Raw genomic sequence first — 25,391 nt, forward strand, 5'->3', positions numbered from 1 at the left:
GGAAGAGAGATGTCGGGTTACCGCCAGTGGGTCTATAATTAGCCGCGGGACTTCGTTGATCCGCGGGACTCCGGGGACAGGGGGCAGCGCGGCGCCCCCGCAGACTTCAGTCCCCGCCGCCCGGAACATTCAGTGCTCCTTCCCGCTCTCCGCCTCCGCCACCTCCAGGTGGGTCCCCGGCCCCCAGTCCCCTCCCTTCTCCAAGCGGAGCCAAATTACCGCTCTCCCTTTATCATTCCCGAGGAGAAGGCGCTGAGCACCCGGGCAGCTGGGAGGTGGGGGAGCTGAGACTGGGGTTGTGCTGGGGTGGAGGATAAAATCCAAGCCCCGCCCACACACTTAGGGCTGCTCTGGGCACCGCCCGCGCCCCGCCGGGCCAAGTCCCAGACCAGGGACCCCTCACACCGTAGAAGAAACTCTCCAACTCTCTGTCCCCCAGCCCATCGAAGCCAAGACTCCACCGTCGCTGGTCCCACCCTCATCGGGATCTCATTCTCCACGTCTCCCAGAGGAATAATGTTGGTGGCTCTGTTGATCGCCCTTAGCTGCCTTGGCATCCACACCCTCAGCGGCATGCGCATTTACGTCCCCTGGCAGGTAACTGGGGGGAACCATTTGCTGCCACAAAGGGAACAGTTGGGGTGGACCCGGGGCTTGACTCCTCAAAGAGCCTTCGCAGGGACGCTTCTCTAGGATGCCATTCCTCTTAATCCTCTTCCTCTCAGGAACCTCCATCCCTATAGGGAGCCCCAACTTCCCATTCCATCTCCCAGAACCCAACCTCCACCCACCAGTCCTGCTGTGATCCTCCTTCCTTCTATGGTCCTCCCTTGGGATTGCCTGCATCCTTCTCCTCTCACTTCCCATCTCCCACCACAGGCCCAGCCTAACAAACTCCTTTGGGCGACCTGTGTACTGCCCTCCCGCCGCCCCTCCCAGACCAGGGCTTGACCTCCTCCCAATCCCCACCCCCAGGTTTGAGGATGAGGGCTTCTAGAGCAGGAGAGGACTCAGAGTCTCAGAGCTGACAGTGACTTGCTGTGGTGTCTAGCCACCTGTGTGAGGGGGAAAGAGTCTGAGGATGAGGATGGGGTCAGGTAATTGGAGACTGGCCGTACGTTTGTATGTCACCTGCATACTGAGTCTTAGAGCCAGAACGGTGCTTGGAAGTCTTCCAGCCCCACGTCCCACTGAGTGCAGGAACCTCTCTAATGATAAATGACCCCTCTTAGTTAGTACACAAGTGAGGATCTATATGCTATCCTTACAATAACCCTGTGAGGTTGGAAGTATCCTCAGTTTATAGGTGGAGAACCTGAGGTCCAGAAAAGTTAAGAGACTCACCCAAGATCTCATAGCCTGTAGGTGGTGAAGCCAGGATTTGAACCCATGTCTGTCTGGCTCCAGTGCCTGTTATTTAAGCCCTTGAGCTCTTGCCAAATTTCACACCCCAGATGTTTGGGCATAGAAATGAGATTCTGTGTTTCTGAACTGATCTGCCACCAGGATCTCTGCCCAGTACCCTGAGCTTACACACTTTTCTGTGTGGCTCCTCTCTTCCTTACCTCTATAGGCCCAGAATGTTTCCATCCAGAACCTGAGCCTGGCTCCAAACACCTTCGATGATGCCTATGTGGGCTGCTCGGAGGAGATGGAGGAGAAGGCAGTCCATCTGCTAGCGGAGGAGATGGCTAACCATACCAGGCTGCGGGAGTCCTGGGAGACAGCCCAGAAGGCCTGGGAGCAAAGGTGGCCAGGGCTCAGCCTGCCTCCTGGCTTCAAAACCCAGCACGGAATCGCCGTCATGGTCTACACCAACTCATCCAACCCTTTATACCGGGAGCTGAACCAGGCTGTGCGGACAGGCGGTGACTCCAGGGAGTTCTACATGCAGCACTTCCCCTTCAAGGCCCTGCATTTCTACCTGACCCGGGCCCTGCAGCTGCTGCGGGGCAGTAGGGACTGCAGCAGGGAACCTGGGCAGGTGGTGTTCCGAGGCATGGGCGCCATTCGATTTGAACCCAAGGAGCTGGGGGGCTCTGTCCGCTTAGGCCAGTTTGCCTCCAGCTCCCTGGATGAGGCAGTGGCCCGCAGATTTGGTAATGCCACCTTCTTCTCTATAAGGACTTGCTTTGGGGTCCCGATCCAGGCCCTGTCTGTCTTTCCCAAGGAGCGTGAGGTGCTGATCCCCCCGCATGAAGTCTTCTTGGTCACCAGTTTCTCCCAGGATGGAGCCCGGAACCTGGTGACTCTCTCCAGCAATAATCAGATGTGCAGCCACTTTAACTGCGCCTATCTGGGTGGTGAGCCATGCATGAGGGAAGCAGGACTGGCAGGATGTCCCTGGTTTATTTCAGTCCCCAGGGCCTTCAGGAGGCCCACGTGATTAATGGGGAAGTTGAGGGCTAGAAGTTAGCTGGAGTTATTTTTCTCTGTGACTCAGGTTTTGCCAGCTCAGAGAAGGCCCTATAAGTGTTTTCTGGATCTGTGAATATTCTCAGATGATTCTATAAAGGTCCTTGAAAGTTTCCTTCTGCTGTACAGTCTAAAAGACCAAAAGAACCTGGTTAAGGGGGGCAATAAGCAGAGGAAAGTGACAGGAGTGCTGCTTCAGATCTCAGGAGGCCCTGGGCGTAATAGTGTAACACATGCACTACTCCCAAGTGCTGAGGCAGGGACAGAGTGGGGCCAGGATGGTAGCAGGGATGGAAAGGCAATCTGGGAAGATCTCCTGGAAGAAGAAGGAGGAAGGGAAGTCAGAAGTTTGTATTTAGCACAAGGGAAAGCTAGATTGAGACTGGGAATGGCCGTGCCAGGGCCTGGTGAGAAGGGAAGTTTGGGGTGTGAGGGTCTGTCTGCATGGAGGCCTCACTGTGCTGTCTGTTGCAGCAAAGAAGAGGCCGAGCTGTGAGTCTGTGCCAAGTGAGTCACCCTCCTGCCCCTCCCTCAGCTGCTTTGACTCCCCCTGGCCCTGCTGACCCTTCACCACCTTTTCTTCTCTCTCCAGCAGGAGGACAGGCCGACTCACTCTCCAAGGGGGCCTTCTCTCTGCTCTCCTGGAAGACCCTGCCCTTGGCCTCTTAGGGGTTCCAGCTCTTAGGAGCTGGGCTCTGAAAGTTCAGTGCCTGCCACGTAGGAGTCCTGGGAAATGATGACATCCATATGAAGATGGGAGGCTTTGAAGAGCCTGGAGAAGCCAGAACATGGTTTCGGACCCAGACCTTGCAGCCATCTCCCCGGCCAGGATGTTGGAGGATCTGAGGCCATGGTAGGGTGGAGGGATCCCCGCTATGTGGTAGGGACTCCAGGGGACAAGCAAGGGTAGTGCTGTGACAGCCACTGGATTAAACAGTGTTGCAGTGTGGTGACCTCAAATTTCATGATTGGTTTGTTCCATGAGACTAGACCGTCTGCCCTGCTCTGGCCATATGGGACTCAGGGACTGAGGGGCTAAAAAGAATGACTTTTTGATCACTTTTAGACATGGTATCAGTGCAGACCCTTGTCACACACTGTAACCTGCAAACCCAGACGCTTTAATAGACAGAGGTTCCTCACAACAGCCCTGAAGGCAGGAAGGGGGACAGATGGCTTCCTAGGCCATTTGTCAGATGAGGAATGCAGAGCCAAGGAAGGAAGCAACTTGCTGAAGGTCAGAGAGGTAGTGCTGAAACCAGGACCCTTACCTCCTAGTCCAGAACCCTTTCCACCAAACATTGAAGGAACTCAAAGTAGGATCCTAAGCCCCAGATATCTGGGACCCAAGAGCAAGCCATTTCTCTCTTCCCTGCTCCCACAAGGGTTCATTTTGGGCTTGGGGATCTCAAAACATCAAGAGACAGAGATTCTCACACACTCTGGAGGCATCTGACATCCAGAACAGAGGCTTTATTGAGGCAAGGAAAGCAGCACGGGCTCCTACTGAGCCCCACCCTCACCCATCTAGGCTGTTCTACTCAGCAACAGAAGACGGGACCCTCCCACTGCATCAGGACCCCTCCTTGGTTCCCAGGTCTTCCTCCTGGGGCACGTCCCCAGGCCCCTCTAATTCTTGCTCCCTGTGCCCTAGCACGTGAGCTGGGGAGGAGGGGCCAGACTCTCCAGATGCTGGAGTCCTGGCCCTGCCTGCGTCCTGAAGCCCAGTTTCTGAAGACACCTGGGTCCCCACAATCCCTGGCACTGTCAGCTCTGGGGTCTCAGGGATGGGAGGGCCCAGGTTCTGGAAGCTGTTGCACACTTGGGTGATGGAGCGACAGAGGATGCTGGCACCGTCCGGTGGCCGGCGCAGCCTTCCCTTCACCAGAGTCCGCTGCACACCGGCTACCTCACTTTGCAGTCGAGATACTGTCTTGGTCAGCTCTGTCAGTCTGTTGCCCAGGTCTTGGGGAAGGGTGGGGCGTGGCAGTAGTGATGGGGAGGTAACTCAGAAGATGAGCCTGCCCTGGACCACTTCTACCCTCAGCAAAACCCCAGGGGACATTTATGCCGGGGGTCCTAGGCAGGAGAACTGGAGGAAGTGAGGGACTGGCTTATGGCATGTGGGTCAGGTGGGCAGGCCGAGTCAGGCGCAGATGCATCAGCAGGGCTGGGGTGGTGGTGAGTTTAGAAGATACCAAGAAGGAAAGTCTTATGGACCAGAGAAGGGGTCAGGAGTCATAAGGATGGGAAATTTGCTAATGGGTAGAGATTTGTACATCTGCCCCCTCTGCCTTCTTCCCCATCTACACCTGTCCAGCTCATAACCACCCTCAGAGCCCAGTTCTGATTCCACCTCCTCTTTCTCCAGCTTCTGGTACTCTATCCTTCTACCTTCCCATGAGCCTCTCAAAATGATAGACTTTTTCTCTTCTTTGGGCTCCCACTGCAATTTGTGTCTCTTTTTCTAAGCACTTTCTGCCTAGTGAGATGGTTTCTCTTCCTCACCAGACTGAAAGCTTCCTATGTGTCCCTGCTGGGAACAGAGGGGACAGAGGAATGAACCCTGGTTGAATGATGAATAGGGTGAATGAGTGAATGGGTAAGGGAGTGAATGAGAGAATAACTGAACACAAGAATGAAGGTGGGAATGAAGGATTAAATCAAGTGAGTGTAATAAATGTCTAAACAGATACAAGGGTAATTGAGTGCAAGGGCCCACACAATCTGGGCAGGTTGTGGCTTCCAAGGGTGGGTTGGAGGGGGGCCACATAGAGAACTGCAGGCTGGTTGGAGGGGTGTGAGGCTGGGTGTTCCAGCTGAGCAAGGGACAGGAATGGGGAAGGCCTGGAGGGGAGCAACTAACCTTTCCAACGGGTCTCCTCAAACTCCCGCCGCGCAGTCTCTATGTAGCGCTGTACCAGAGCCTTGATGACATGAAGCCAGTAGGATCCATGCTCTTCCTCCCCAGGCCCTGCCCCTGCCCCAGGATTGGACTGGGATGGGAAGACAGGAGGGCGAGAGTCTTCACCCCCAGCTTTTCTCTAGTCACTGCATCCTCCCCCAGGCAATAAAGGTGGAGGCAAAGTCTGTGCAGACTTTTCTATCCCTGAAGGCCACACATCTAGACCCTCATGCAGACCTGGAAGGTAGTCTGGATGGAGGCCAGAAGGGGTGGAATGGCTGAGCGCAAGAGAACCAGGGTGGGAGGTGGGTGAGGGTTAGGAGGAGAAGCAGAGTGTGGGTGGAGAGAAATGCTGAGCAAGGCAGAGTTGAGCTGTCTCCTGCCACCAACCCAACCTTGGTTTTCTTGAGTTCAGTTAGTGCAGGTTAACCCTGTCCTTCAAATTCCGCAGAGGGGAGACTAGGGGATGTGGGGAGGCATCTCCTTGGACCAGCTCATGCATATGAGATGGAAATCATCATGCAAATTAGAATGATTAGTTCTGGGTCCAGTTTTAGGCCTCAGGACAGTACCAGGAGGGCAAGTCGGGCATCTGGGGCAGATAAAGGAGAGAGAGAGCAGAGGTGAAGTAGGCAAAGTGCTGGACTCAGAAGACAGGCTCAAATCCCAGCTCGGTCACTTCGCCACTGTGTGCCTCGAGCAAGCTACTCAACTTCTTCAGGCTGAAGGTCTCCAGATTTAAAGTGGAGATGGTGATAATGCCTACTTCCCAGGCTGGTACTTCCCTGGCATGGAGTAGAGGATCTCTAAATGCTTAGGAAATAGTTATTTTTATTTATCTGTATTTATTTAGCTCTCTAAATATTTTATGGTTAGCCTATTTACTTTTTTTTTTTTTTTTCTTCTATTTTTTGGCCTCACCGTGTGGCCTGCGGGATCTTACTTCCCTGGCCAGGGATCAAAACGACGTCCTCTGCAGTGGAAGTGCAGAGTCTTAACCACTGGACCACCAGGGAAGTCCCTAGCCTATTTACTTTTATAATGTAAAAAAGCAAAGCCTTTTCTTAAATATTTTAAAAGGAGAGACAGGATTGACAGAGATGGTACAGCAGAAGCATGAGAGAGAATGATGGGTCCTTTCAGCTGCAGAGTATATAAAGCATGTTTCTTGTATGAAATAAGGAATAAGCTTTGGAAAAGCCATTTTCTAAGGTGCAGGGTAGGTGGGAGGAGACACCTGATGGGGTCACCAAAGAGCAGGCTAGTGAGGTGGGGGGCAGCTGGAGGAGGGGTGGGACCTCATTGGGGGTTCAGTGGAGGGTGGGGGAGACCCCCAGCTGGCTGGTATAGTGGGATCCATCAGGACTCAGTGACTCCCAGCACAGGCCCAGAGAATTGAATACAACTTCAGGTGAAGATGCTGAGTTGCACCCTAGAGGGGAAGCAGCCCTGACATGGGGTCTGCAAATATACAACACCTGGCAGCCTGGACAGGGCCAGGAAGTGGTCAGGGGGAAAGGGTGATAATTCCAGAATGTGGAGTTTGAGATCCATTAGGGTGTAAGAGGTACCATGCAGGATAGCCTGGAGCCAGGATGGTGGGAACTGGGAACCTTTGGCATTTAGTTTCTTGTAAATGTCATGTTTTCTCCATGCTTTTGCACATGCTATTTCCTGTGCCTAGAACTCCCTTCTCCACCGTACCTGCCCATCAACCTCCTGTTTATCCTTCAGGATTCTACTCTGCCCTCAAGGTCTCTGGGAAGCTCCCTGACTCCTGAGGCTGGGTCTGGGGCCTCTCCTCTCTGCTCCAATAGCCCCCTGTGCTTCTTTCTATCATAAGTTTGTCATCATGCACACTTACAGTCCATTTCCTTCTGATGCTCTAGACTGTCAGCACCTCAAAGGACCACCGTTCTGCATATCTTTATTTCCAGAATTGGTGTGCTTTGATAAGTGTTTGTTAAACAAACTGTTGACCAATCAGATAAGGGAAGGCCTTCCTCACCTGGGGATCCAGGGGCCTCAGAGCTTCAGAGTTGGCCTGTGGCCTCGCAGAGCTGACCTGGAGGCCCTGTCTTAGAGAGACCCTCAGGTAACATGTTTTAAGGGGAACAGATAGGACCCCCTACAGACCTGGCAGTAATGCTATCTGAATTAGCAGGGGGTCCCATGCCAAGCCAGACTGAGTTAGGGAGCAGATAATGAGAGGTAAGTTAGTGCCTTGGAGGCCCGCCCTCCTCTCTCAGGCCTCAGCCACCTTCTAATTTCCAGTTTGTGGGGCATTCTTCCCTTGGCTTAACACGTTACTTTGAAAAACGTTCAACGATATCTTGACCCTGTTTAGGGCAAAAAGTTTTGCCTAAAGCTTATGGGGTATTGGCAGCTTGGGAGGAGGGTGGCATGAACTTCTGTTCGAGCTGGGTGACACAGGATTGGAAATTTAGGAAATGGCCAGAGCCAGGAAGAGGGAAAGGCAAGCCATACGAGAGAGCAGGAATTGGGAGCAGGCTTTCTGGGAGACATACCAGGAAAGACAGACAAGCCAGGGGTGTTCAGACAAATGGATGGTATAGGCAATACAGCTGAAGACCCGGTGTGAGGAAGACCCACAGCAGGCAGAGGAGATACTCACAAAGGTGGGGATTGGGGGAGAGTCTGGCTTCTTGGTTTTGCAGCAGGAGCAGCAACAGCAAATGAAAAGGAAAATTCTCCTGAGAAATTGAGATGGAGGGAAGGGGTTAGTTAGAGGACAGGGTCTAGGCTACTGGGGCAGGAGCTGGGGTAGGGGTGCTGAGTGCTGGGGGGTTGGGAGTGAGAGCTCTGAGGTTATCACCTGAGAAGATAGAAGGTAGCCTTGGGGGAGGGCAGGATGTTGAAGGGCACGGACAGTGTCAGGCCCTCTCGGAAGTAGGACAGGTAGAGCTTGGAGCAAGCAAACTTCCACTCCACGTCAGCAGCGTCCTGGGGCCCAGGAGGCAGGGGCTCTACAAGGACCACTTTGGTGCCTAGCCCTCCTGCCCACTCAGTCTGCCCCATTTCCCCCCAGCCCTCATGTCTCTTCTTCTCCAACCTCTTTCTTCTCCCCATTCTTATCTGCACCTCCACCTATCACCCACATTTCCCCTGCCTGTACCCCCCTTCCCCTCTTCCTCCCCACCATCTTTCATGCTTCTGACATCCAGTTCCGTCCAGCCTATTCTCCAGCCACAAACCCTAACCCATCCATCTCCTTCCCTCTCCCTTCTCACGGTCCCACCTACTTTTCCACAACACATCCTTCCTCCCCACCATAAGGTGGAAAGAGCACTAGACTTGTATCTGGAGAAAATAATAACATCATTAAGACCCTCAATCTACAGATGAGGAAAATGAGGCCTAGAGAGGAAAACTTGTCCCCAGTCACAAAACAAGGCAGTAGTGGAGGCAGAGCAGGAACCCAAATGTCTCCACTCCTTGCATCCTATTCCTCTCCATTCCTTTCTCTCTTCTTCCCTCTGGCCTGAGCCACCCTCAGTTCATGCACAATCTTCTGGAAGGAGTTGGCGATCATGGCAATGAGCATGTTGAGCAGCACAATGACCGTGACGATGGTAAAGATACCGTAGAGGGCCCGGCCCACAAATTCCGGCGCCAGAAACTGGGGCATGTCAACCACACTGTGCTCCTCCATGCCAAACATGGTCCAGAACAGAAACTGGAAGGTCTCGTTGAAACTGGCATGGGGGGCCGAAGAGTAGGATGTGAGGGGTGGGAGATGAGCCAGAACGCCACCCAGACCCACTCCTCCTCACCCTCAGGACCCAGGCAAAGGCGCTGTGCTTCCACAAAGCCCGTTGGACCACTTGTCATTTCTGATCTCCCGCCAGAATTTACTGAGCATATAGCAGTGCCAGGAACAGGTGCTAAGGATACAGCCGTGAACAAGACAAGCCCAGTCCGTGTCTTCAAGGACGGTATGTTCTGGGTGGGGATCGGGGGCAAGATGGACACTAACTCTACAAACATTCCTAAATTGTGGCAAGTGCTATGACACGGCAGCACAGGATGTTATGGCCTAGTCTGGGAGCTGGGGAAAACTTGCTTGAAAAACATTCAGGCTGAGCTCTGAAGGTTGTGGGAATCAACCAGGGGGAAGGGAAGGAGATGTGAAGTGTGCCCAAGGTAGCGGAGTGTGGGGGGCATTTGAGGAACTGAGAGACGGCCAGCATAGCTCGTCTCAGAGGGCAAAGGAGAAAGAGGCTCATGAGAGGGAAACAGGGACCAACCAGGTCATGCAGGGCCCTGTAGGATAAAAACAAAGATCCTCACTATGGCCTAGGAGCCTTAGGAAGCTATGAAGAATTCTAAGCAGAGGGGTGACCCCTGAATTATTTTTGATAAGATCATACTGGCTGCTGTGAGGAGAGTGGAAGAGAAGCAGATGAGAGAGTGAGGGCACGGAGACCAGTCAAGAAGCTGTTGCCATGGTCTGGGTGAGAGAGGATGGTGGTTGGACCACAGAAGCAGCCACCCATGCTGCTCCAGTTCAAGCCTAGATGACTGCAACAGTCTCCACAGCGGGTCTCTGGCCCCAGTCCCTCTCTCGTCCTTCCATCCTCCACACTGCACTGAAGGTGTTCTTTCTAAATGCTGATCTGATGTGCTGTACTTCTGCTTGTCAAACTTTAAATGCTCCTAACTACTCTCAGTCCAAATGCCCACCATGCAACGTACCTGAGGTTTTTAGCAAAAATACTTTTGACTTAATTAGCTGTCTCCCATAAATGAGAAGGAGGGCTCAGCCTGCCTGTGCTACTGTGGAATGACACCAGGACCCATGAAGCAGGCTGGAAGGACTAGTTCCTGTCCCTGGCACTAAGATTCATGATTTAAACTGTGTCAGCAGACTTCCTCAATATCTTGAAGCCAGGATGTGAACAAGGATTCTTGGTAAGAGGATTGGTCTGAATAAAGCCTCCATTTACTTTGGAACCATGAGAAAGACTTGACCAACATCCACAGGCCCAACCATGGGTCCTTCAGGTTCAACAATAAAACCATCATGTAGTTGCACTCAGGAAGAATTCATGATTGAACGATTGCTTGGGAGGCCATCCGGAGCTCCCTGGTCTGCTGGGCAAGCCAGGCTTCTCAGCAGGACCTTCATGAGCTCTGTGACCTGGCCCCTCTACCCTCTCCAGCCTCTGCTCTCAAAATCCCCTCCATGCACCAACCATGGAGGAAGTCTTGCTATTCTCCAAACATACCTCCTTGCCTTGGTATGTGCCCCCTTCTGCCCAGAATGCCCTGTACCTTCTCTGAAGTTCACAACCTTTGTAGGTGGAATCCAGAGTTCCCTTCTCTATGAAGTCTTCCCTGATCATCAAGACAGAGGAAGGGGCTTTCCCTTCTGGTTACCCTCAACATAAGCCCTCCTTCCTCACAGCACTCATCGTCTCAAACTGAGCTTATTTGTGCACATGGCTATCTTCTCCAGGAGACTGGGTCTGGTTCACTTCTGTCTGTGCTTCCAGTGCCAGGGACAGGACCTACTACAAAGAAGGTGTCATAAATGGGTGTGAACTCAAACAGCAATGAATGAATGACTAAGAAAGTGAATGAATTTAAAAAGTGAGTGAATGAATGAATGAATGAACAATGAATGAGTGAGTGAATGAACAAGGAATTAGTTATTGGCCATATTTAGGGAGAATTGAGTATCAAAAAGAATAATGGGGCTTCCCTGGCGGCGCAGTGGTTAAGAATCCGCCTGCCAACGCAGGGGACACGGGTTCGAACCCTGGCCTGGGAAGATCCCACATGCCGCGGAGCAACTAAGCCCATGCGCCACAACTACTGAACCTGTGTTCTAGAGCCCACGAGCCACAACTACTGAGCCCGCGAGCCACAACTACTGAAGCCCGCACGCCTAGAGCCCGTGCTCTGCAACAAGAGAAGCCACGACAATGAGAGGTCCGCACACTGCAACGAAGAGTAGCCCCCAGTCACCGCAACTGGGGAAAGTCCACGCACAGCAATGAAGACCCAACACAGCCAAATATAAAAACAAATTAATTAATTTCAAAAAAAGAATAATGACTGTAATGGATTATTATATTTTTTAAAAATCTTTGAATCCATAGTGATATTCAAAAAGAGTGGAGAAGGAGGCACTTCTTTATGGAAGAATGCCAACAAAGAAATGTACAGGGAATGACAGCAATAGAAAATCAGCATCTTGAAGCCACTGTTACAGCAACTGATGCAGGTAAAAATCATCTGTAGAGGGACTTCCCTGGTGGCGCAGTGGTTAAGAGTCCGTCTGCCAGTGCAGGGCACATGGGTTCGATTCCTGGTCCAGGAAGATCCCACATGCCGCAGAGCAACTAACCCTGTGTGCCACAACTACTGAAGCCCGCGCGCCTAGAGCCTGAGCCCTGCAACAAGAGAAGCCACCGCAATGAGAAGCCTGCGCGCCACAATGAAGACCCAACGCAGGCAAAAATTAATTAATTAATTAAACAAAAATCACCTGTGGATGCTAAATCCACTCAGAGCAAAGTTGAAAGAAAGTGGTCTAGTCACACAATCTCAACATCTCTCTTCGTTACCACAAGGGTATCTCCTTTTCAGTGGAGAGGTTTGCTAGACCAATGGGCCTCACCAATGGGCTAAACTGACGTCGTGAGCCTCCTGATGGGATATGATGGAAAGTACACATCATCAATTAGGTTGCGTTCTTGCCAAAATTGCTTAAGTTGAATCTGATCATGAGGAAGAGGTGATTACTAAGCTCCAAGTTCACGGTCCCAGAATCCCACCTGCCCATCCTGCCTCTGCCCCTGAGTACTTGCCCAGCTGCTCTGTCTCCTGGTAAGGCACGTAGACGTTTTTGAGGCCGCAGAGGAAGGCGGTCAGGATAATCGTGAGGATGAACATGAACCTGGCAGGGGGTGGGATGGGGGAGGGTCAGAGTAGGTCTCTTCCCTGGGAAAAGTCAGGCTCTGGGAAAAGAGATGGGGGTGATGGCTCCCAGTCTCAGCCTCTACTTGACAAGGATTCAGTGTGGTTATTATTGAGAGAAATTAGGGGGTGGGAAATGAGAAGGGATTTAAAGCGTGCTGAAGCAGAAGCTCTCCCTCCAGAATAAAGGATTCTAGGTTGAAACAGTCAAAGCTGGGGATGGGCCAGGCTCCCAGGGAGGGACCAAGATGCTGAGATGTGGTACAGGGATGAGGGAGAGTCACAGAGTCCTACTGGACAGGATTTATCACCAGTGGAGTTAAAGCCACATGTGAGCTGAGCTGGCTGGCAACACGGAAGGCTAGCAGAGTCTCAGGGGTGGGATGGCAAGTTCTCCAGGCTGAGCTGAGCTGAAGAGGTTCACAGATGTAACCAGGGCTTTTCCCATCAAGGGCACCCACACCTATCCCACCTCAGGCAGGGCTTTCCCACGGAAGCGGGCACGAACAATGAGCTCTGATTAGGGTGAAAGGCCAGGTAGGCTGTAAATGATTAGATGATAATTACCAGGAAGACCAGATAATTCCATGAGTTCCAAGAGGAGTTGTACAGTGGAAACCATCCAAAGGGACCCCTGAGTCCAGTGCCTCACCACAAAGATGGGAAAACTGAGCCCCAGCGAGGGCCATGGAGACAGCAAAGGAACTGGGACTGGAATGCCAGCCAAGGGCTCTTTCTGCTATTGGTGGTTCCTGATCTTTGGAGTCATGGGCCTCTTTGAGAATTAGATGAAAGTTATAGACCCTCTCTGCAGAGAAATGTACCTTTACATTTACATCCGAAAATTTGCCTGTAGTTTCAGGGTTTCCGAGGTCTCTGGAGCCTGTACAAGCAACCCAGGATAGAATCCCTGCCCTAACTAGAGCTGGGGAGCTTCAGAAGGAGGTCAGGTGGGGTCCATCGGAGGGGAGGATGCTCTGAGCAGGGGCAGTACGCACCGGATCATGTCATCGATCATCCTGCCAATGGAAATCTGCAGGGTGCCCAGCGACTTGTGGGCCGGCAGGATGTAGGCCAGGCGGGTGAAGCAAAGAGCACCTCAGCCAGGAACTGGTGGTCCTGTGTGCGCCACTCGCTCCGCTCTGTGCAGGTGGAACGGGGTTGGGGGGCTGAGGCCGAGAACCAAGGAAGAGAGGGGACTGGGGGACTCAGGGCTGAGCTGGGAGGCACTCACCAGCCAAGGTGAAGTAGCGGCAGGCAGCCCCGTCTGGGGCATCCCGGCAGTGCCTGTGGGCCAGCCCGGCCAGGAGCGCGAAGGCCGCCAGGTACAGGGACAAGGCGACCGTGTCCAGGATGTTCCACCAGTCTGGGAGGTAACTGCACAGGCCCTCGATCCACACTTCCTTACACTCAAACCACAGGAAGCCTGAAGGAGGTGGTAGGGAGCCAGGAGAGGGTGAGGCACCTCCTCCGTCCAGGTCAGAGCTGGGCTGCAGGTATGGTTGGTGGGGGGAAACTATCCATGGGGTGGGAGAACTAAAATATCAAAGGCATGAAATGGATAAAATGTAGACGTTTAGTCTGCTTAAGTACAGAGATCTTACGTGAAAATAAAAAGAACTCCTGGCTGATGCAGACTCAGCTGCCACGGAGCCTGTGCCACTGATCCCAGTTGGCTGATAAACTCAGAAAGTGAGTAACACCTGAAGAAGCTGGTTATTGGGAGGGAATGATTGAAATCTGCTTCTCCCTTCCCTCCACCAAATATATATTGGACAACTATTTAAAGAATATTGATTTGAAGGGGCTCCAAATTATCAACCTGCTCATTATCAGCCCGGGGCCCAGGGCCTGACCTGGGGATGGAGGGTCTTGGGAGCTGGACCCCATTAGCCAGGTGACCCTGCCACGTCGTACCCTTCTCCATTCCCTGGGTACAAGCAAGTGCTTTTTCACTCATGGTTCTGTCCACCTAGAAAGCCCTTCCACACCCTTTTGAAGGCAAGCTCACCTTCTGGCCCAGGACAAATCTTACCTCCTCTGTGAAGCCTTCCCTAACCGGGGGAGTGAGTTCTCACAGCTCTCTTCAGCCCTCTGTGATACCATCGTCATGGGGCACTGAAGGATATCTCTTCCTGGGTCTGCCCCCGTCCCCTCCCCTGAACTTTGAACCCCTCAAGGGCAGGGACCATGGCCTATTCACCTCCTTGCCCCCGGTGCCCAGAAGAAGGCCCAGTAGTTACTATTGAATAAAAACTGATTAAGCTGCTACCATGTGCCAGTGGGATCCTGTGGTGAATAAGACAAATACAGTCCCTGGCCTCCCCGGGTTCATAACCGAGTGAGGGAGGCGGGCACGTAGCCAAGTCGTTACAAGCCAGTGCGGTAACTGCTAAGGTGGAAAACGGGGGAACAGAGGCTGTTGTGAGAATGTTTAGGAACAGATCCTCACCCTGATTTGGGGACCAGGGAAAGCTTCACTTCCCCCAGAAAGTGACGATTGAGCTGAGACCTGACGGAGGAGTAGGAGCCAGCCAGGTGAAGGCGCAGCGTGGACGGGGAGAGGGCTGTGGGGAAAGAGAACGTGCGCGGGCCTGGAGACAAGCAGTGCAGGGCGAAGTGAGAACTGCATCCGTTCCCACGGCAGCAGAGGGTGGATGTTTATTTATATACGTTGAATGTGTAGAAGGAACCCTATTTAGTTTATCTGTGTGTTCTCAGGGCTTCACTCACAGTAGGGCAGCAGCAAGTGTTTATTGCATGAAGAAACGAGGAGTGTTGTTTCTTAAGACTTCCTCCCCCGTGGGCAGGAACTGTATTGGTTTCATCTGCACCCAATACAGGTCAATAATGTTTAGTAAATAACTGGATGAGAAACTTTTCCTCTTACATGGCTCTTGTTTTCTTCCCCAGAGTTTCTTGGCCAAATATTCTTTCAGGCCTTACCGACTGCCTTGGTACAGGGTGGAGTAGCGGACTTAGTCTACTGGTGTCTTGGGAGTTTGCTAACCAAGCTAGAGATAAGTAAAGGGAAGACAGATGAGGAAGGGACCCCCAGTCCAGCTGCTGAGCTGACCAGCCAAATGCTCGGTAGAGCTCTGGAGGTTACTGTCAACTGCATTTGCTGAATTGTTTGAGAATACTCAATTCTGCTATAGAAGCAAAGAACACCAATGGAATGGCTGGAACTTATGCATTAAGCATATATAAGTTAGTTATCCGGGTGACATGTTGGACAAATCAAGTAGAGCATATGTGTGTGAACATATGTAGAATATTTAGGGTAGACACTAAATATTAATGATACACTGAATATACACGAGGCAGATGAGGCCCTTAGGATTCATCAGATCTTAAATCAGCTACCCACTGGTGATACCCATTCTGGTCTCACATGTCCTCTGCCCAAAAATTGCGAAGAAAAGTCACAGCTGTTCACCAGGATGGTTAGTAAGCTACAGCTGTGGTCAGACATACTTGCCCCTGTGTTTCTCCTACCAATCAAGTGTTGGGGCCAGGCTGCTTCCGGCTGTTGTATCCTCTGCTCAAACCTCAACTCTGGTCCTCGAAACACCACCATCATAAGTACACCATTTATGGGTTTAATAAACTGTATGATTCAAGCATCTTAATTTGGTCTGTGAGCCTTTCTGTTCCATGACCTTTGGGATAGATTGCCTGGTGGTGTACTTGCTGGCTACCATTACACCAAGGTAATCTCCCACCGGACACAGTGGACCAGTGTCTTATTTGTGAGAGGATATGAACATCCAGAATGGGTAGAGACTGATGCCAGGGTAGGGGAAGAATGGGGTCCTTGCTCAGGGGGCCTATCACAGGGCTAGGTCCCCTGATTAGAGGTGAAGGGGAAACCCTTGGTGGACTAGAGCCCGGAGGGGTCTGGTTATATGTTCAGGGAGCATCTACAGGGGCAGCCCCCCTCCATGGGGGTGCTTACTGTGAAGAAAAGTGAGGGGGCCCCCAAGGGGGTCTGCCACAAATAAAAGGCCCCACACATGTACCTGCAACCCAAACCATGTGTAGTGAAGTCTCCCAGACACTCTGGCTGCGGCCTCAGAAGGTACTCAGCTGCGTCTCCATGACCAGGGACTCTCCCAGCAGGAAGATGCGGAACCACAGATAGGAGGCCGAGTGCAGCAGGAACTTCAGCACCGGGATCTTCATCAGGCGGCCCAGCTCGGGGGAAGGAAGGAGAGCAGGGCTCTCAGAGTCCTGTTCAAATCTCTCCCCACCCTGGATAACTTCCGGGATGCTCAGCCGCCACGTGTTTCCTCCTCTCATTCACTCACTTATTCAGACATTTATCAAGAATGTACTGTATATTAGGCCTTCCCCTTTCATATCTATTTTTTCCCTCACAACCGTATGAGGTGGGTATCGTTATTCCCATTTTTTAGCTAAGGAACTGAGGATCACAGAGATAAAGTAACTTTCCCTGGAGGGTCCCACGGGCTCTTCAATCACAACCATGTTAAAAATAAATTCATCACTTTTGATCCCAAACTTGTTCCTTCTCCTCTTCCTCCTGTTTCCCCATCTTAGAAAACGTCCCAGCCACCCAGACCAGGAAGCTTAAAGGCATCTCTACATCCTCTCATACACTCTGACAGTCTCCCTAACTCCCGCCCCTCCCCCAATCCATCCTTTACACCACTAGGAGAGAGAGCTTTCTAAAACACAAAACTAATAGGATCTCTCAGCTCATTACAGTCTTCCAGTGGCTCCCATCATTGCATAAGGCTCTGTGGGACCCGGGCCCCTGCTTACTTCCCACCACTCGCCATTTGCACTTATGCTTTAGCTGCACAGAATTCCTCTCAGTCTCTCTAATAGTTTGCATTCTCCCTCCCTGGGCCGTTGATGGACATGCTGTTCCTGCTTCCTGGAGCACTGCTCACCCTATTCCTCACTTGATTTACAGGTACCTGGCTTGCTCTTTATTATATCCCCAGCACCAGGCACGATGCCTGGTTCATAGTAGGGTCTCAAGGAAATATTTGTTGGGTGAAGGAATAGAAATATCTGGGTCCACAAGGGCTCCCAAAGAATTTGTAGGTTGGGGCAGAGTCTCTAGGAGATTATAGGGCTGTATACAGGACTCAGGCTTTGGAGGCAGAGAGACCTCAGTTTCAATCCTGACTCTGCTATTTACTGTGGACAAAAGAGCATTCTGTTCCTTGTGTCTCCACTGTAAAATCCAGGTGCAATGCCTACCTTCCAGGACCACCTCAAATTACCTAATGGGAACATTCCCAAAGTGCCCGGCCCAGGGCCTGGCATAAAACAAGTGCTCAATAAGTGACAGTTATCATTACTTCTATTCTTAGTACCCGGGACTTGGGCGCCAGCCAGTGGCCAAGGCAGAGGAAGGGCGTGGTGAGGAAGATGAGGAAGGCGACCAAAGAGCTTCCAGGTAGTGGTGCTTCCACGCCAGCCAGCCAGGTTCCAACACCAGATGGAGGACAGGACCTGCTGGCAGATGGGGGGTGCTACGAACTAAGCAGAGATGGGAGTGAGGAGAGGGGGTGGCCACTAGCCAGGGAAGAGGAAGGGGAGCCAGTTGGGTGCACTGAGTTCCCTACCATAGAGATTGAACCATGTTTTATTTCTTCCCAGGCCAGCCAGCTCAGAAGAGAGGCAACCCACTTGCCATGTGACCTTGGGAAGACCCCACCCCTCTTTGGGACTTGGTTTCCTAGTCTATGAAGAAGTTGAATTCAAAGATTTTCCTGGACTCTCCAGATCCTGCATTCTTGAATCTAAGTCAGGCAGTGGTGGGTGCAACTGGGTACCCAGTCCCAGAACCCTCAGGATTCCTTGTCTTCTTAGAGATGTGAGGCACCAGCCTGCATGGTCTTGAGGAGGGAGGAGCAGGGAAAGTGGGCTTTGGTGTCTTGGGGAGCCATTGTGAAGGAAGGTTTTTGGTTAAGCTCCTGGTGGGTTAGGATATCTAGGGTAGGTGAGAGGGAGGAGTAAGGGGTGGGGGAGGCTAGAAGAAGAGCATGTCTTAGGCTTAGGGGGCAGGCATCTAATGCAATGGGGAACCATGGAATCACTTGACACTTAAGCCCTGAGAGATGTAGTCTAATCTTGCTGAATAGAGTGAGATACCGAAGTCTAACAACAGAAAAAGACCACACCAAACCTACTCAGCAGGCCAGAGGCTGAGCTGAGGGTAAGACCCAGAAGTCTGTTCTGAAGGTGGGGTCTGGGTGGGTAATGGGACTTCCAAGGGCTGGGGAGAGGTTAGGGACTTAGACTGAAGGTAAGAAAGGCGGGTGGGAGACCCACAGGATCAAGGGCCTAGATAGAAGGGTGCTCAGAGTGAAGATCTAAGAGGGGTCCTGAGGGCAGGGAAAGGACTTGCTTAGGGTTGGAGCGGGGACTACGCAGAGGTGGCGGGGCAAGGGGGTCAGGGCAGGGCGGGGGGAGGAGGGGGTGGGTAGGGCCCAGCTGACCCGCTTCTGGTTATAGGTGATGGCCAGTCGCAGCCTCGCCAGGTTGGGGATGCCTTCCTCAAAGGCCTGGCCCAGACCCTCGGCCTCGGGCTCAGTCTTGCTGTCCTTGCCCAGGTCATTGAGCACCACAGTGACCTCGCTCTGGTGCCGGCACACGCCCAGCAGTTCAAAGCTGTAGTCCTGGCTCAGCGACTCCAGGGCAATGTACTCGGGCTGTAGGGAGAAGTCCGTGTGTGCTTGCCACCCTGGGGGCCCAGCCCCATTAGGTCAGCCCCCAACCTCCCAAAAGTGGGTCCAGGACTCTGTCCTACCTCGGCCGTCACTTCCCCACAGCTGGTGTCACCCTGAGTCCTTTATTCCTTTCTTCCCTTCCACCCCACCTGTCCTCTTGGCTATAACAAGGCACTTCTTGGGTCAACTTTGCTTCTCTGTTGCTGCATCTACCTCATTGCTGAGTCATTTCAACTCAGACCCCTCCGTCACCTTTGTCCACCCCTTGTACTTCCTCTTCCCTATTCCTTTCCCACTTCTGCTCCTATTCTTCATGCCTTCTTGGGTTCATTGAATTACTTTTGTTGAGCACCTACCTTATATGAGAGCCCGTGCTGGCAGTTTTAGGAGCTGCAGACACGAGTGGGCAGTTCTTGTTTCCACTTTACCCATCCTAGCCTCAGTTTTACTTGGGGCCCTAACGCCAGAGAGAATCCAGGCTAGGATTTTAGGAGGCTAGGTCTGAGGCCCAGCATGGTCCCTCAGGTGGTGTCACACTGGGTAAGGTATTTCCCGTATCCAAGCCGCAGCCCCCTTGCCTGGAAAGTGGGGATGATCATTCCTGCTGCCTCCTTCTGTGGGCTGCTACGAGGATGAGGGACGGTCCTTTGGAAAGGGCTGCTCTTGCCTGCTACCCGTGAAGTGGAGGCTCTTCATTCCCTGATCCTTCTACGACTCTGGAGAAGCAGCATGCTCTTCCCTGAGCTCGTCTGGCACAGGTCACATCCTGCCCTAGGACTCTGTTAATATCCTTGTTTGTTTCCCCACCTAATGGTAATCTTGACCATGGGGACCAAGTCTGCCTGGCACAGAGGGGATGTCAGTGGACGAGTGATGGATGGAACTGGACTGGTGAATTCAAAGCCCCTGACCAGTCCCTGCCTCCAGGCCTCCCTGGCTCCCCTTCATGCATTCTGTCTGCACAGGGTTCCTGCACTCATCCCACGTCTACTTTTACTAGCCGAGAGTCTTTGCTTGGAATGAATCCCTACCTCAAATATCCTCCCCACACCTCTTCACTTGTGCTAAACCACCTGGTTGTGTAGCCAAGATTAATCCCACTTCTTCCAAGGAGTCTGCCCTGCACACAACATCTGTAGCTTCCTGACCTCTTTTCTGCTCCTTAGAAGCCCTCTGGTACCATCCACAGAGACCCTGAATGAAGCTGAGCATCCTAGGAGTCTTGTCCGCCTCTCTCTGCCCTCTCTCTCCCTGCTGTGATCACAAGCATGAGGCCCCAGCACACAATGCTCTAGGGGTGACCACACAGTAGGTATTCAGAAAGGACAGGTTCTACTGAATGTCATCTCTAAGTCTGTCCAGCTGCCTTCCAATCTATGTTCTCTCTCCTCCCTCAGACAGACCCAGGAGACACCTAGGATAGGGTCTGTTCCACCCCCATGAGACTAGGTGCCCCTAGAGTGACAGCCAGTCTGCAATTAGAATGAGATCCCCCTCAGGGCGGAATTCTGCAGCTCCCCATCAGAATGGAGGTTTCCTGAGAACATCTTTCTGTTGTTTCCCTCTTCCCAGAACACCCACCACAGGCCCGACCATGCCCCGGTGGAAGGACAGAAGGACAGATACGGGGCACCGAGCGCAGGGGAAGGGAGCAGAAACTAACTTTAAACTCAGGCTCCTTGTGGGCAAGGTGCTTGAGCTTGCAGCTGAGCTGGAAGGCAGCCAGCATGGCGTCCTCGCTGGCCAGTGAGAGGTGGGCGCAGCTGGCAATGCCACGGCAGGTGTTGATGCGGGACAGGGAGAACTGGAGCAGATCGTAGCAGCATGTGTTGCTGCACTCGAGGCAGGCACAGGAGACGGGGTGGGGCCGGGCGATGGTGTGGCCCTGGTCCATGAGCAGCCGGGTGATCTCATACAGGTCCTTCTGGCAGGCCAGGGTGAGGGGGGTGACACCAGGGGCAAAGCGGGGGCCATCGATTGATGAGTCAAAGAAGGCCAGTGAGAAAGACTAGACCTGGTGTCCACCTTGCAGCCCTTCTCCCATTCCAGCCAGGCCAGCAGGCGGCACACCACTGCCAGCTGGTTTGTGTCCACAGCCACCAGCAGGGCCTCGTGGATCTGCCGGAAGTCGAACTTGACACTGGCCAACAGCACATCAGTGATAGCCTCGTGGCCCAGGCGGATGGCCAGATTGAGGGCCTCCCTCCAGGAGCGGTCCTCAGCCTCCTCCACATTCTGCAGGGGCCCGCCTGGCCCGCTGTCTGTGGCCTCAACCCGCAACTCCAGCAGCTGCTACACCAGGTCCAATGGCACCCAGCAGCGGAGGTGGGAACTTAAGCTTTCTGTTCATGATCTTGGTCCACTTAGGCTGAGGCTGGATGAAGGAGTAGAGGGTGGGACCCCGAGTCTCCAACCTCCTTTGCTTTGGGGCCTCCCTCACCCTTCCACCTTCAAGCCCTTAACCCTCTATACCCAGGCAACATTATAGCCTTCCTATCCCAAACACACAATAACACAAATTTCCATTTTTGTTTTAGGTAACACTTATGTAGTGCTTAAGTACAGGTAGTTTTCAAAACCCTTCATAAGTAAGTAACTCATTCAATTCTTAAATGTCCCTGTAAGGTAGGAGCTGTCATTCCCTCTTTAACAGGAGAAGAAGCTGACGTACAGACATGCCAAACCACTTAGACGAGGTGGGCAGTCAGGCAGTCTGGCTGAGGAGGTGGTATTGCTAATTACTCTTCCATGCTACTTCTCAACTCAAAGAGGAATTATTAGTAGTAGCTTTGGGATTTCTGGAATCTCTACTTCTTCAAAAGCCCCCAAATGTGGGATATGAGAATGTAGGTAAGTAAATACTTTCCCTCTTTTAAGGAAAATAACAATGCTACCACTTTTATCTGTTTTACTCTGAAATTAAATTCCACATTAAATGTTATATACTCTAGTATATATGGTTTATATAATGTGATCATCTTGTATAATGACAATACAAATGTCCCCCCACCCCAATTATGTCTGTGTAGGGAATACATCTCATTTCCGTATTTTCCAGGAATCAATCATTTTAGAAATACCCTTTCATACCGTAATAATAGCTTCTTGTATATTTTTGTTAAGCTGTTAGTAAATAATATCCCATTTACTGGTATGAAATGTTGATGATAATATTTAGAAAATTGGTCTTGGTTGAAAAATGCATTTTTTTCTTTTTAAAAAAATTTAGTAGCTTAAAACCACAAACATTTATTCTCTTATGGTTCTAGAAGTCAGAACTAAATCATATCATTGGGCTAACGTCAAGGTGTTGGCAGGGCAGGGTGGCTCTAGGGGAGTATTCTTTTTCGGCTTCTAGAGCTATACTCCCTGCATTCCTTAGTTTATGGCCACTTCCTCCATCTTTAAAAGCCCGCGGCATAGACTCTCCACACCTCCTGAAGATTTGAAGATCAAAGATTAAAAGAATTTTTTTAGTCACCATTTTATTGTGTGGATTCTCAGTTTAGGAGAGTGCCAGAGCTGGGTCTGACTGGGGGCCCCTCCCTCAGAACAACTTCCATCCTCACAGGAACCCACACACACAGTGGGTTCCAAACGTGGGCAGCCCGAGAAGGAGTAGGCTGAAGCAGGACAGGGCTGTGCTGGGAGCCTAACCCCGCGCAGGCACACAGATCTGCCCAGGACCAGCTTCCATCCTGTTGACATCCTCTCCCAACTGCTCCTCCCTCGGGAAGTCCTAGAGCTCCCGAAGGACAGGTCCAGACACGTCTACACAGGAGGGTCTTTGAACTGGGCTCTTCCCAAGCCCCTAAGCTCTGATCAGGCCTCGTAGCAGGATCCCACCAGGCTCTCCTCCACCAACCCGCCAGTTCTGCCCTTTCCTGCTTTGGGCGGCATTTCTCCGCCCACCCCAGTGCTGCCTTGTCTCTCTCTCCCACCAGGCCCCAGCCCATCCTCACTGCTCTTCTCTTCTGGGCCCAGGTTTGGGCCTCCAATGGCTCTCCTCCCACCTGCGGGGTGATGTCCACCGCCTGCATGGCAGCTAGCATGTCCCTGCCGCCCTTCTGGGTCAATCTATTGTTTTAATCACAGCCAGAAATGGGACCAGGATAGGGGAAGGCAGGGGAGCTGAAGACCTCTTACCATGAGGTGGTCCACGGCTGCATCCACCTACACTGGCAGGGATGGAAGGATGGATCTCCTGCTCCTCTGTCTGCTCCCCTGACTGTGCCCAACTTCCTCTTTCCTACCCTTTCAAAACCCCACCTGGGGCCCTCCCTCTGCCAGGACCAGCTGCTCCCCCTCTGCCCTGTACCCTGGAGACCATGGGAACTGGTGTTAAGTGCCACACAATGAAATCTGGGAAAGGGGAGAGGACATAGTTGCTCTAGAAGGTGGGAATACAATTTAGAAAAACATAGGTGGAAGGGAGCTTAGTGACCCCCTGGTCCAACTGCCCCATTGTACTGATGGGGACTGGGATTTGCCCAAGGTTCCACAGCCAAGCTGAGACCTATTCCTTAGTCATTAGCCTATCTGATCCCCATAAAACTCTGAACAGGAGGATGGGATTTTTTCTCTGTTACTGAGGGTTGACTCTGGGCCCAAGATAAATAACTTGCTTAAAGTCACACAGCAACACTGTTACCTGATTATCCTAGAGAGGGAAGCCCCAAAGGATTCTGAGAGTTCAGCTCAGGGGACGCTGGAGGTCAGTCTCATGCTCAAAAATAACTCTCACCTTCCCAGGACACCACAGGATCTTATCTGTCGGGCAGTGCTTTTCTTCTCACGGGGCCTCAGTTTTCCTCTCAGGAAAATGGGCACGAGGATGCACACCACTCACTGAGGGGAAGACGTTCTGGACTGTGTCCCAAAGCCCTCGAGAGATCACCAATTCTACCCCAGAAGTTCCAAAGAAGAGAAAGACGGAGCTGTCCTTGGGAGAGTAGGGTGCCATGGTGACAGAAGCCTTGACAACTGGGAGTGGGGAGCCCAGAGGTGACCTCAGGCAGAGTCCTAAGGGAATGAATGGAGGGGAGGAGAGAGGGCGGCTTGGCCTCATCAGCCCCTCTCAGCTGTCAAGGGACCCACTGCCCAGTTTCAGTCACAGAGGGCGGCGGGGGCCAAAACCACAGGACTTCATGGCTCATGCCGGAAGGACCTCCCCACACATGCTGACATGTTCTTCTATTTCTCCTGCTGAGAACAGCAACTGGCAGATAGGGCACTGGACCCAGGAAATGGGTGGTGAGCTCTCAGGGGAGGACACCCATAGTACAGACGGTGATGAAGATGGTGACGAGGAGGGAGAGGCCTGGGGAGGTGGGGAGGTCTCTCCACAAGTGGCAGCATGCTGGGGAAGCATCACAATGCTGAAGGAGCCGGAGAGGGAGAGGAGAGAAGGAGCTGAGAAAACTGGGCCTGCTCCCAGGCAGGAGGCCACCCCAAGTGGCCTGAAGGGAACATCTGCTGTCAAAATGCAGCTGTTTTTGCAGGAAATGTACTGGGGTTGAATATTTTATGCCTGAGAGATACTATCCAGTCATGAATCCACCACACATTTATTGAGTGTCTACTATGTGCCTGACACTGTGTTAGGAGCTGAGGGACGTAAGCCCAGGCCTATCCTCATGGCCTATGGCATCTAGGGGACCACAAATAACTGTGACACAAAGCAGAGGGTGAGAAGTGCTAAGCCCGAGGGAATCAGAATGCTGCAGGAGCTCAGCTGGGAGACATTATCTGAGATCAGAGAAGACTTGGCAAATAAGTACCATTTGAACTGAGACTTAGAGAGGAAGCAGAATGTGGTCATGGAGGAAGAAGTTATGAATGAAATTCTAGGCCCTCTCTGATAGTGTTTTATTTTGCTGTGTTTCATGTTTCTCCGAGGACAGGGCCGATGTCCCTTCCTCGGCTTGGTGGACACAGTGTGAATAGGTATTCAATACAGATTTGTACGTAACTACAGATGACAGAGGCCAGGTGTCCAAGTTCACGTTTCCTGGCAGCATTCCCAGATCTCCCATTCCTCCCTCAAGGGATGCCTGGTGCTCCCTCAACCAGCCCTGTGCCCGAGCAGCTTACCTGCACAAATGGGGCACTGTCTGCTATCCTGGACACCACTGCTTCGGGCCTGGGGTTGCTGGTGTTCTCTTTGGCCTGCCTTTGCTAGCCCCCTCTGTTTTGGCCGAGAGTTTGAGTTGAATACAGGCCTGTGAGAAAGAATAGTTAAAGACCAGCTGTTAGCAAGAGGCCCTCAGGGCTGAAGGAGCCTCAAACCAGGGTGAAAATGTAGATTAGTTGATGTGGAGCCAGCAGCCCTGGGTTGGGGTCCTGGTTTGCTCACTTGATGTGTCAGACTTGAGGGAAGTCATTTAACCTTTGAACATCTGAGAAGAGAGCTTCTA

General features: G+C 52.2%; 2 protein-coding genes across 4 annotated transcripts in view; one reads left to right on the top strand and one right to left on the bottom strand.

Moving 5' to 3' along the window:
• Window positions 1–291: 291 nt before the first annotated feature.
• Window positions 292–3,368, top strand: ART5 (ADP-ribosyltransferase 5). 3 transcript variants are annotated; one of them, XM_082340381.1, is made up of 4 exons: window positions 296–597; window positions 1,574–2,303; window positions 2,890–2,922; window positions 3,011–3,368. In XM_082340381.1, the coding sequence occupies exons 1-4, from the start codon at window positions 517–519 to the stop codon at window positions 3,082–3,084; spliced, it is 918 nt and encodes a 305-aa protein (XP_082196507.1). In that variant the 5' UTR covers window positions 296–516; the 3' UTR covers window positions 3,085–3,368. The 3 variants fall into 3 exon arrangements, with proteins under 3 accessions (XP_082196508.1, XP_082196507.1, XP_082196506.1); XM_082340380.1 differs by having other exon boundaries at window positions 304–597; window positions 3,008–3,368; XM_082340382.1 differs by lacking the exon at window positions 2,890–2,922 and having other exon boundaries at window positions 292–597; window positions 3,008–3,368.
• Window positions 3,369–3,868: 500 nt separating this feature from the next.
• Window positions 3,869–25,391, bottom strand: part of XNDC1N (XRCC1 N-terminal domain containing 1, N-terminal like) — a gene marked incomplete at its 5' end in the record, with an annotated part of 34,842 nt that continues 13,319 nt past the window's right edge. The window contains 18 exon segments of the mRNA XM_082343925.1: window positions 3,869–4,380; window positions 5,282–5,411; window positions 7,956–8,034; window positions 8,157–8,428; window positions 8,787–9,036; window positions 12,153–12,245; window positions 13,264–13,354; window positions 13,357–13,407; window positions 13,500–13,691; window positions 16,288–16,339; window positions 16,343–16,462; window positions 17,617–17,685; window positions 17,687–17,782; window positions 18,745–18,957; window positions 20,639–20,983; window positions 20,986–21,268; window positions 21,270–21,423; window positions 25,158–25,196. Of these exon segments, the coding sequence (XP_082200051.1) occupies window positions 3,989–4,380; window positions 5,282–5,411; window positions 7,956–8,034; window positions 8,157–8,428; window positions 8,787–9,036; window positions 12,153–12,245; window positions 13,264–13,354; window positions 13,357–13,407; window positions 13,500–13,691; window positions 16,288–16,339; window positions 16,343–16,462; window positions 17,617–17,685; window positions 17,687–17,782; window positions 18,745–18,957; window positions 20,639–20,983; window positions 20,986–21,268; window positions 21,270–21,423; window positions 25,158–25,196 (2,921 nt within the window).

The sequence above is a fragment of the Balaenoptera borealis genome (genome assembly GCF_965194805.1).
Source record: "Balaenoptera borealis genome assembly, chromosome: 11".
Classification (NCBI taxonomy): domain Eukaryota; kingdom Metazoa; phylum Chordata; class Mammalia; order Artiodactyla; family Balaenopteridae; genus Balaenoptera; species Balaenoptera borealis.

What these genes read in the sequence shown, in the direction of transcription:
- ART5 (XM_082340380.1), top strand. Translation starts at nt 517, where the DNA reads ATGTTGGTGGCTCTGTTGATCGCCCTTAGCTGCCTTGGCATCCACACC. An exon ending in GCATTTACGTCCCCTGGCAG is followed by an intron (nt 598 to 1,573) that starts GTAACTGGGGGG and finishes TTACCTCTATAG; the next exon opens with GCCCAGAATGTTTCCATCCA. An exon ending in TAACTGCGCCTATCTGGGTG is followed by an intron (nt 2,304 to 2,889) that starts GTGAGCCATGCA and finishes TGTCTGTTGCAG; the next exon opens with CAAAGAAGAGGCCGAGCTGT.